The sequence below is a fragment of the Hemitrygon akajei genome, chromosome 23 (genome assembly GCF_048418815.1).
Source record: "Hemitrygon akajei chromosome 23, sHemAka1.3, whole genome shotgun sequence".
NCBI lineage: Eukaryota > Metazoa > Chordata > Chondrichthyes > Myliobatiformes > Dasyatidae > Hemitrygon > Hemitrygon akajei.
In genome coordinates, this window is record NC_133146.1 from 43,272,210 (window position 1) to 43,284,439 (window position 12,230).

The following is a 12,230-nucleotide window of genomic DNA, read 5'->3' on the forward strand; positions in this document are numbered from 1 at the left end:
AACTATGTGTTCAAAATATGCTCTGATTCCATCTACAAGTTTGCAGATGATATCGCCGTGGTGGACTTTATCTTAAATGACAATGAGTCAGAGTACAGGAAGGAGATAAGGGAGCCTCCTGGCATGGTGTCATGTCAACAGCCTTTTGTTCAATGTCAGCAAAATAAATGAGTTGGTCAGTGACTTCAGGTACGTGCTCCTGTCTACATCCACAGTGCTGAGGTTGATGGGTTGACACATTCAAGTTCCTGCAAGTGAACATTAACAATAGTCTGCCCTGGTCTAATCACGTTGATGCCATGGGCAATAAAGCTCATCAGTGCCTCAGGTGGCTAAAGAAATTCCTCGTGTCCCCTCTTACCCTCACCAATTTTTTTTTGATGTACCGCAGAAGGCATCCTATCAGCATGCAGATGGTTTGGTATGGCAACTGCTCTGCCCATGACTACAAGAAACTATACAGAATAGTGGACCCAATTCAGCACATCACAGAAACTGGCATTATCCTCCTCCCCCATGGACTAAACCTACATTTCTCACTGACCCCACCTACACTGGACCTGCTCTCTTCTCTCATCTCCCATTAGGCAGAAGGTACAAATGTCTGAAAGCACCTACCACTAGGCTCAAAGACAGTTTCTAACCCCACTGTTACAAGACTATTGAACAGTTCCTTACTATGTTAAGAAAGACTTTTAACCACAATCTACCTTGTTATGACCCTATACCTTACTGTCTTCCTGCATTGCACATGTTCTGTTACTATAATACTTTACTGTGCATTCTGTTTTTGTTTGCCTTTGTGCTACCTCAAGGCACTGTTGTAATAAATTGATCTACATGAACAGTAGGCAAGACAATTTTTTCTTTATACCTCTGTATGTGTGATAGTAACAAACCAATTTACCATTATAGCTTCTGCAGGCAATCACTTCTCCCTCCCAACCAATCACTGGCCTATTCATTCATTCTCTCTGCCCCACCCCACTTTCACCATACATTAAAACTTTTAAAAACTAATTTGTCCTCACCTTGAATGAAAAACCACTGGCCTCAAATATTAACTCTGTTTCTCCTTCCACAGATGCTACTTTAGCAGTTGAAATAAAACCTGTACCTTTTTGTTTTATTCCAGCTTTCCAACATCTGCAGTGCTTTACTTTCAGACAATGGCAAAGTTTCATCCCACTGTGGATTTCTGTCTCAGTCTTCAAAACACTTCACCATCCAACCAAACCTATAGCTCTTACTAGCATGAAACAGATGGCCTGGCATTGTTCTATATTATTGGTGGATAAGGGCTGCTATTAACATTCACAGAAAGGTTAAGATAAACATGACTTAATGTCTATTTTATCTTTGTTACCGGAACATTTAACCTGCTAGCTAAAATATATTTGCACCCAAAATTCTTTTAGAGAAATGTTGTATAATTTATTTATCATTAAAACAAAAACAAGCCATATATGGCAGTTATTTCATCTGCTGTGTGGTGTAATAAAAAGGCTTCTTTATGTTGCTGGGTACATTATCCAGTGTATGAGATAAGATTCATCATACAGAATTAGGCAAGTGCTAACTTTAAAGCCAAATAAGGACTTGGCAGACTGCATTACGATTTAAACTTCAACTGCTGTCGATAACACCCGCCAAGAATAACCCAAAAATCCAACACAGTTGAAAAAAAGTGATATTTTCTTTGTCATATCAACTTTGACATTACTCTCCAGTGGATTATTCCACTTTATCAGCAACTTTGGTATGTTTGTTATATTCTTCTCTAGGTAAGGCAAAGCTCCTCTATTTATACACATAGGGCATGCAATGTGTCAAGCTTGTCTGTTGAAAACAGCATGTACTCAGCAATGTTAATGTTGCATCTATTTATGTGTTCTGTTGTCCCTGATAACAACCACATACTCTTCCTTAAATTTCAATATACTAACTCAAACAACAAAATGTTTACACTTGAGTCATTGACTCTTTACAGTCAGTGGTAGAAAAGTCTCTCCTGGCACTGAATAAAATGTAGGACATAATGGCAGAACAAAGGAAATAAAAGTGTAACAATAGATCTCCAGGAAGATAAAGAACCTGTCCAAATGGATTGAGAAGCAAGTAAATCCATGAAACCCAGAGTATTTTCTATTCGAATTAATGCAGGATTTCAAACGTACGACTATTACAGTTTCTTATGCATCTTGCATAATCCATCCATTTTTGGTTAATCTCCACAGATACAGTGCAATGGAGTGATCAGTTTATCACCCAGTATGTCAAAGACAATCAGACAATAAATAGAGAAACTGGCTAAGACACTAGGGAACAAGTGTCTTACATGCAAGCCCAATTAAATGCTTCAAAACAATGAACGGGTCAAATTAAGCACATCAATCTTCACTGGTAAATTCCAGGAGTGCTGGAATTAGCTGGGACACTAAACAGATTTTGTCAGTCAGTGCATAATTATAAAAATAACAGAAGTTTTATTAAACAGAGGTGAACATTTCCAGCCAGGATTGCCCTTTTAGGAGTTTATTTCATCTTAATGATACGACAGTCAGTTTGAAACATAAAATCTTAATGTCAGCAATCCATAAAAAGAATTATCATTACCAGGCAATGGAATAGCAATATGACGAGTTCTTAGTTAAAACACATTTTCATCTCCTTTCAAAACATGTTATATTCAAATGATCTGACATGTCACCAATATTCTTCATAGCATTTCTCAGTGTTGTCTTCAATTTTCACTGATTTTGTTTGCAGTGAGAGGGGAGGAAGTCTCCAATACTTTTTACAAACATTCCTACCTGATAAAATTCCCGAAGCCAATTCTTCTGTAGGTTTTCAGGCTGTAAAACACAAAAGATGAAAGGAAAGTAAACAACCTGTCCGGAAAGTTATACACTCACTGCCTTTTGAGGACTACATAAAAAAGGGTTCCGCTTAAAGTTTTCATTTACTTTTGTTGGCTATAAACAAACTGAGAATGCTGATTACCAAAATGGAGTTACACATCTTTAGGGCTGTACAGAACAAAATAGAAATCGCTTTATACTCTTGCTCGTGAAAATAACAAAAGATGTCAGTTTACAATTCCAAATACACTGCTGAGTTCCACAGAACTGAAGAGAACATTCGGAAATGAATGAATACTGCAGCATTTCTGGGTTTTACTTCAAAGAATTGACACCCAAGAGTATGGGTAGGAAGATGTGAACTTGGCTGAACAAGAAAGATTGCTGAAAATGGTATTATCTCTCACTCAAGGTGTATCAAAATTACAGCCTATTGCTGAGAAAATTACAGTATTACATATCACAGTCCCTAACATTGCACATTGATGACAGAAGCTTTTGACTGGTATCGAAGTGGTTACAGCAGTTGCTAATTAAGCTATCTAAAACATATTAAACCTCTAAAATTTTGTGCACTATTTTTAAACAGACTATTTTTCATCTGGGCATATCCAGCATTTTAAACTTGTCTTTAAGACATTGTTATTTCACTGAACCTCTTGATATTGTAACAGGGTTTTAAGTTTAGCAATGGCAGTATCGAGTCTGGAATCATACAAAAGGAAAATAGAAGGGGAAAAAAGTAATCTGTCAACCAAACAGGAAATGCTAGAAAAATGCAGGCAGCCAATCAGAACTGGGAAGTAAGATGATTTTTACCATTAAGGATAACCACCGAAAATGTCATGACCTGCTGACTGACACACTGACAACTACAATTGTCATTGACTCCTTGGTCTTCCTTTTATCTTAATCTTAACCAATTATAGTATTATTAAATGTTATTAATCCATATTGTACAATGGCAGAACCCCAGAAATGTGCCATTTGGGCATAATGTCTTCAGCATGAGGAGGAGGAGAATGAACAGACAGCTGTCATATAATCTAGGAAAAACATGTTTTTGCAAATGTGTGCATGCAAATGCCCCATATGAATCCATTTCAAATCTAATTAGGTCATTTTAAAGAGGTTGTCAGTAAACTGTTGAGGAACTCTCTTGTTCCCAGTTTAAGACTCATCATGATTCATTCTTGATGCAAACTATACTTGACCTCAATTCAGTGGGAAAAAGCATATGGAAATAATAAACTTGGGTGATTCTGCACTTTGCAAATCCATTGCACAAAGGATTACCTGCAATTTTGGCAACTGATATTTACACGTACAGAAATGTGCAAAAATCTTAGGCACATGTATAAAACTCGAGTGCCAAAAACTTTTGCTCAGTACCATAGTAATTTTATGCATTGACCTGTACTGCTGAAAAAAAAAGCAAATTTTATGACATATGTGAGTGATGATTAACCTGGTTCTGATTTTGATCCCTATTGTAGACAGAGAGTGGGAAGGGGGCAAGGAGAAGGGAATCATGGGTGGGAATAGGGGAAGGGAGAGGGGAGGGAGTGGGAAGCACCAGAGAGACACTCTGTAGTGGTGTCTCAGGGCTGTGTGTGTCTGCACCCGCGCCACCCCACCCCACCCCTGACACTCCTTCTCTGCCACCTGTCCCACATCCCTCCTGTGGTGCTCCACCTCACCATTCCCAACATCCTTTGCTCCCGCCGGATTTACAAACTTGTTCTCTGCTCCACGTGGACAAACACAGTACTGTGCAAAAGCCTCAGACACTCTAGCTTCATAGGCGCTGTACAAATACAAAAATCCTGCAGATGTCACACACCTGAAAATGCTGGAAACATTCTCCAGTCATGTCATCGGCGGTGGGAGAAACAATTCACTATTTCAGTTTTATGGCATTACATCACAGTTGGAAAAGTTCAATGGATCTTATCGACTGTCATCTTTTTCTGAGAATTTTCAAAGTTCATTGACATAAAATATCAACCCTGGGTTGATATTTTATACTCCTGATGAAGGGTTTCGGCCCGAAACATCGTCACTACCTCCTCCCATAGATGCTGTCTGGCCTGCTGAGTTCTGCCAGCATTTTGTGTTTTTATTTATTTCCAACATCTGCAGATTCACTCATGTCAACCCTGGGTCACTCATCTCGGCTGCTATCTGATCTTCTGAATATTTTCTGCATTTTCTAATTCTTCCCTTAAGCCAATGATTGGTGAGGCACCAGTCTTACACTTACACCAGTGAAATGTCCTCAGCTTAACAAACACTAATAAACAACACATTAACACTGCGTGGTTGTGAAATGGGTATACTGAGCACTAAACCAAAATGATGATGGTTCTCTGAGGCCATTGAGAGTTCTTCTGCATCTCCTGCTGTGATCCAGTTGCACTATTTGATCTTATGTTAATCAGAAGGCAAACCATGAATTAAAAGAACAAATCAAATATTAAATGTGGACTTCACAAGCTTTTCTACTTTTTTGACATGTTCTCACAATACCTGGGCAGAATGATTTCCAAGCAGGGGAAGAGACAGAGGAGTTGATTAATGAGAAAGTTAATCAGAACAATTGCTACCTTTTTTACGACAATTGTCTGTGCATATCTTTGTCTATGCCCATCTATATATGTGCGCTCCACTGTTACTAAAGGCATTGCTAATTGAGGTTCTCCAATAAGAATATTATTCAAGACTAGCATAGTTCCTTAGAATAAAATATAACTGACATTGTATTACTCCAGCTTCCACAAGTCCACCTCGGCAGAATTTTGTACCAGTACTAAAGAGAGAAAACAATAAAGTTGGCAGTTTCAGTGTACTTTGAACAACTTTGAACTAATGTTTGGTTCATTAGAAGTTAAGAATTGCTCACAAATGTACAAATAGCTATTTCCTAATACTCCCATCAGCCATAAAGAAAGGCATAAAATCCATAGAGAAACATCATTAAAATATGTGCATGGTCCAAATTTCAATTATTTTCAGAGGGAGTGCTGAATTTACACATATATATTAAAAAAAACATATGCCTACTGCAATCTAATGAGGCAGATTTTCTTTTAAAAGCCTTTAGCTTTGTCCGCACAGCAGTGACCTATTTCTCTTCTACCATTCCCCTGCCAAAGCTGTAATAACCATAGTTAAAATGCATCTCATTAGAAATGCTGCTATTACAATAGGAAATCATTTCCTGAGTAATTATTCAATATTTACATTAAATATTTAATACCCACAGGGATCTTACAGTAACATATGAATTTGTACAGTTTCTGTGAATCCATGATTTTGTGGGAAATTTCAGAAGTGAACAAACATTGATCTTTACTGACTATATTTTGCCTCTGCCAACAATTTCTTCTGCCACTCACAAGCCCAACCACTTCACCCAAACACCATTTTCGAAGGAGAATAATGAACAATTGCTGACCTACTAATGTTTTCTCCACTAGCCACTAAGTTATAAGGGGGCGAACATAAGAAATGGGCACAGGAGAAGGAAATTGGCCATTCGAACCTTCTCTGCTATTCATCAAAATGATGGCTGATCTTTCGCCTCAGCTGATCCCTGCTTTGATGAAGTTGAGGACCCCTTCTGTACCTGCTAGAGCAGAGGTGTCGAACTCATTTGCACATGGGGCCAAAACTCAAAGCACACTTTATGTCATGGGCCGAACAGGATAAACATTTATTGAACACACTAAAACTAAACATTTTTTGAACATAATTATGAATAAAAACAGACAGGAATATTATTCCAGAAAAAATAAACTAAAACTTTAAATACAGGTAACTTAAATATTTTGCTCTCCATAAAAATATCTCCTGTCAGTATTATACAAGTTAGAAATATGAGCATGCTGCAAAAAAACCCTGAAAATATAAATAAAATTTGTGCTTTTCAGCAAAAGTTAAAACAACAACAAATCAAAACACTCAGTTTTCTTTGCTCTTATGCCGTTTTGTCAGAGCTGGATGCTTGGCATCTTTTCTTGGCAATAAGTTCGTTTAGGTTTGGTGTAAGGTTCTGTGTTGTGGAGATTCTCAGGATGGACTGCAGGTGTTCATCAGTGAGACGACTCCTGTGTGATGTTTAGTTAATCTTCATCAGTGAGAAAAGCTTCTCACACAGATATGTGCTACCAAACATGCACAAGGTTCGAGCCGCATGTAGACGGAGCTGAGGCATTGCTTCAGGAATGGAGCGAATAAACTGTACGGGCCCTGCAGTGTCGTACTTTGCCTTTAGTGTCCCATTACACTGCAGCTCTATCAGCTCCATCTGAATCTGTACAGGTGCAGTTTCCACGTCGACGGCAAATGGGTTGCGAAGCAGCTCGAAATTAATTTTTTGTGCTTCAAAGTCACCAAAGCGCAGTGCGAACTCAGTGCGAAGAATAGCGTTGTATACAGCAACAGACGCTTGACGCGGGAATGTTCCCGGGTAGCCTATCGGCAGCTGTTGCGCTGCATTATGGGATCTGTAGTTTGTGTGTTATCAGCGTTTCATATCGCCGGGCCATTAATAATTAAAATAATAGATCTATCTAAAATGATCTCGCGGGCCGGATATAATTGTATGCCGGGCCGGATATGGCCCGCGGGCCTTGTGTTTGACACCTATGTGCTGGAGAATCAAAATCAGAATCAAGTTTATTATCACTGACAAAGGTCATGAAATTTGTTGCTTTGCGTCCCCAGTGCAGTACAATACATTAGAAAGTTACTATAAGTTACAATAAGAAATACAAAAAATAAGTAATACAAAATAAAAACAAAATAGAGATGTAGCTTCACGTGCTGTTCAAAGTTCTGATGGTGCAGGAGAAAAAGCTGTTCCTAAATTGCTGAGTGCGTGAGTTTAGGATGTATCTCCTCCCTGATGAGAAGAGGACATGCCCTATATGGTGAAGGTCCTTAATAATGGATGCCAAACTTCTTGATATACCAGCTTTTGAAGATGTGCTTGATGCTGGGGAGTTTAGTGCCCATGGTTGAGTTTACAACCTTTTTGCAATTTTTGGCAATCACTGGTATCTCAATACCTGATGCTGATACAACCAGTCATAAGGTTCTCCACGGTACATCTGTAGAAATTTGCTCAGGTCTTTGTGACATGCCAAATCTCCTCAAACTTATAATGAAATTTATCTGCTGGTGTGCCTTTATTGCGTTTGCATGAGTAAATCCGAAGGATAAATCCTCAAAGATATTGACACCCAGGAAATTGTACCCACTCTTTGTTTCCACTGCTGACACTTTGATGAGGTCAGGTGTGTGTTCCCGAAATTCGCCCTTCTTGAATTCCACAATTCCTTGGTCTTACTGACATTGAATGCAAGGCTGTTGTTGCGACACTACACAACTAAGAGATCTCTCTCAGTCCTGTACATCTCCTCGTCACCATCTGAGAATCTACCTGGAACATTTGTGTCATCAGTGAACTTGTAGATGGTATTTGGGCTGTGCCTAGCCACATAGTCATGAGTGCAGAGAGTAGAGCAGCGGGCTAGCAACGCATCCTGAGTTATGCCTGTGTTGATTGTTATCAAAGAGGAGATGTTATTTCTGATCCGCACTGACTGTGGTCTCCCAATGAGAATGTCAACGTTCCAGCTGCAGAGTTGTAGAAGGCCCAGATTTTGAAGTTTGTTGATTAGTTCTGAAAGGATGACAGTGTTGAATGCTGAGATGTAATCAATAAACAAGAGCCTGGCACAGGTATTGCTGTCATCCAAGTGGTTCAAGGCCAAGCAGAAAGCCAGTGAGATTGCACCAACTGTAGACTATTGTGGCAGTAGGGAAACTGTAGAGGGTTCAGATCCTAGCTTAGGCAGGAGTTAATTCTAGCCATGATGAACCTCTCAAGGCACTTCACCACAGTAGATGTCAGTGCTACCAAGTGATGGCACAACCTGCTCTTCCTGGGTGCAGGTATGATTGATGCCTTCTTGAAATATTTGGGAAACTCCAACTGCAACTGAGAGACTAAAGATGTTCGTTAGCCCTCCAGCCAGTTGGTTGGCACAGGTTTTCAGTGCCCAGCAAGGTACACCATCAGGGCCTGACACCTTGCAAAGATTCACCTTCTTGAAAGATGTTCTGACATTGGCCCCTGCAACAGATATCATGCAATCATCAGATACTGCAGGGATTCACACAGGTATAGTTTAATTCTCCCTTCTGAAGTATGCAGAAAAGGCATTCAGCTCACTGGGGAGGGAAGCACCACAACCACTTACATTACGTTTCACCTTGTAGGAAGTAATAGCCTGCCAACCCTGCCATTGCTGACGTGCATCCAATTCAGTCTCTAACTTCACTCGTAATTCCTTTCTCGTTCTTTAAGACAGCCTTCCGTCTTGTAGAGTTCTGGATCACTGGTCATGAACACCAGAGAACTAGCCCTCAGAAGCCTATGAATCTCATGGTTCATCCACAGCTTCTGGTTTGTGTCTGCCCATTATATTCACAGGACACACACTCATCCACACGTTGCGATGAAATTGGTAATACCCACGGCACATTCATACATATCTGAAATGAATCCCTGAACATGGTCCAGTCCACCAAGTCAAAGCAATTTTATAAACTAATTTCTGCCTCAATTGGCCATCGCTTTTCAGTCCTCACCACGGATGTGCAGTCCTCAATTATTTTCTTATTGGCTTTCCTTACCTTGAAGTGTGAAATTGGAGTGAAGTTGCAGCCACAGTATAGAGAAACACGGAAGCCAATTCATACCCTCAAGGTCCCATAAAGAGTGATATGATAATATCAGATACGCTTTTTTGATGATTGACAATCAAAGATCTATTCTGCTGAATTGTCTTCGACTTGAAATGTTAAATCTGTTTATTTTTGCTCAGATGCCACCTGAGCTGCCCAGTGTTTCCAGCATTTTCTGCTTCTTTATCAGTTTTAATGATCTCAGCTGAGAAATAAATATTGGGAATCTGGGAAGTTATTTGAAAAAGATGGATTTTCAATGGATTTTCCAAGCAATGACACTCCAACAATTTTGATTTTCTAAATCAAAGTGCCAATCTGGAATTGGGTCTTGAACTGCAACTTCTTGGCGTAATGTTAGTAACAGGGCAATTAGTGACATCTGGAATGAAGAATGTAATCACTAAATGTCTTAGGAAGAGTAATAGGGCTAAGCAAAGTCAATCATGGAAATTCATGTTTAACTAATCTATTGGTGGTTTTTAAGGACACAGTGGGTAGAAGAGGTAAGGGGGAACCATTAGATGGGGTTTATATATGGTTTATAATGGGAACTAGTAGATGTGGACTATTCACATATTCTTTAATTATGGCTGTCTGCCCATGCAAGTGACATACAAATGGGACATTGTGGTTGGTTTTTAAATCTATGAGTGTCTTAAGGACAGGCAACTGTGATGAAGGAATGTGCAGACAGATCAGATGTTTCATTACTGGTAAAATGAAATTAAAACTCTGCTTCTAAAGTACAAACTTATATTTTACTATCTTGCCTAAATCCCTTAGCAGAGCTTGTCCAAAGTCCAGCACTTGATGAGAATAAATGTCCACAAATTATTATATATCGTACTCTACTTCCTAAGCAGTGAACCCCTGACCATGTTGAAAACTGTCACAATGTCAATACCTTTCTGGTCAACCTACCACCCTACATTTTTTTTTCAAATTTTGAAATATTCAAATTCTACTATCTGGCTCATAACAAGTTCTATTCACCAATTTTAATTTAAGAACAGCTCCTTATTTCTAACCTCCTCCAGCTGGCACTCACTCAGACTGGATCTCGTGTATTTTCTCAATCTGGCCAACTCTACATCTGGCAGTGATGCCTTCAGCAAACTCACCTTAATGTTCTGGAGTTCCCTCCCTAAACTTCTCGGGTGTTCTTTAAAACCTTGCTCTACCATTCTCTCACCTGCTCTAACATGAAGCTCATTGTCATATGTCCTTCAATTAAAACTCATGTGGCATGCCATTGCATTGAATATATTTGTTATTATTATTTTATTATTTTTTATTATATTTTTTATATATTATAAACCATATATAAACCCCATCTAATGGTTCCCCCTTACCTTTTCTACCCACTGTGTCCTTAAAAACCACCAATAATAGGGTGGCAGAATGGCAAACAAAAATTGAAATAAACTTAAGAAGTAAAGCCTCACCAAACTGGCAAAGCTTGGAATAATAAATACCATTATGTATCAAATGAGGCTAAAGCATTATTCATGTAACACTCGCTTCACCTAGGGGCTTGATCTCGGGGATGATAACCCCCTGCCCGGCCAAACTTAATAAAACTTGTTTGGGTGGACGCTGCACAATGTGTCCCCTGTTAATAATCAGTCCCCCGAAATAACAAACATACACAATATGTGATTAAATAACTCTGACTATGTGGTTAGTAGGGAAACAGAATATAAAAGATAAAGGGTGCCAGTCTTATTAAACAGTCTGTGCACAATCGTTGGAGCTCACTCAGTAGTCTTCCTTTCACCATTCGATCTCCTCTGAGCGTCAACGACCTTCAGACCCCCGCTTGGAGTCCACTCCGTCTGGTGGCCTACTGAATCTCTCTATTCACGTCTTCTCTCTTCATCCCTCTCTCCCCCTCTCTGGCAAAAGCCCGCAAAACCAACAGCTTCCAGTATCACCAGACAGGGTACCAGAATCCTGACTGGCTAACAAGCATAATTATCTCCAGCCATAACCCAAACATTTCTGCTACAGAGAAACCATTACCTCAGCAGTTAACATTACAGAGAAGCCATTACATTAGCCTTAGCAGTGAAACATTACAAAGAACATTACATTCATTGTTAACAATGCAAACTGTTTGCTACAATATCCCATTTACATCTGAACTACATTCAGATAAAATATCCTCAATGATGAATTGCAATCTCCAGATGATGCAGCCAGCAGAAGGATTCAATTCTACATAGCAAGAAGCAGTTGTGCAAATATTTTTTGAACTACTTCAGATTTACACTATGATCTTTACACTATTCTTTATCTTGGCAGTTGTTTCTTTTGTTGCATTTATTATTGCTGTGTATACTGTTTACTATGCGAGCTTCACACAGGCAAGGAATTTCATTGCACCCTGGTGTATTCAACAATAAACTAATCTAATCTAGAGTTTTATCATCCATTTGGAGGGTGGTACAATGGTTGTGCTGCAGACTTACAGCTCCTCCTATGATAAACATAAGAGAAGATAGCTACAGAGCACAAACCACTCAAGATTATTTCATAAAGCATTTCTAAATAATATGTAACTCATGATTTTGGATCAGAAAAATGATGGGTAGCTTTACACAAGGAAAT

General features: G+C 39.1%; 1 protein-coding gene across 2 annotated transcripts in view; it reads right to left on the reverse strand.

Moving 5' to 3' along the window:
- The window catches only part of inpp5a (inositol polyphosphate-5-phosphatase A), a 483,620-nt gene that overhangs the window by 311,758 nt on the left and 159,632 nt on the right, over positions 1-12,230 (reverse strand). For both annotated transcript variants that reach the window (XM_073027526.1, XM_073027527.1), the window contains exon 2: positions 2,814-2,855. In XM_073027526.1, coding sequence (XP_072883627.1) covers positions 2,814-2,855 — 42 coding nt within the window. The remainder of the gene's footprint in view (positions 1-2,813; positions 2,856-12,230) is intronic.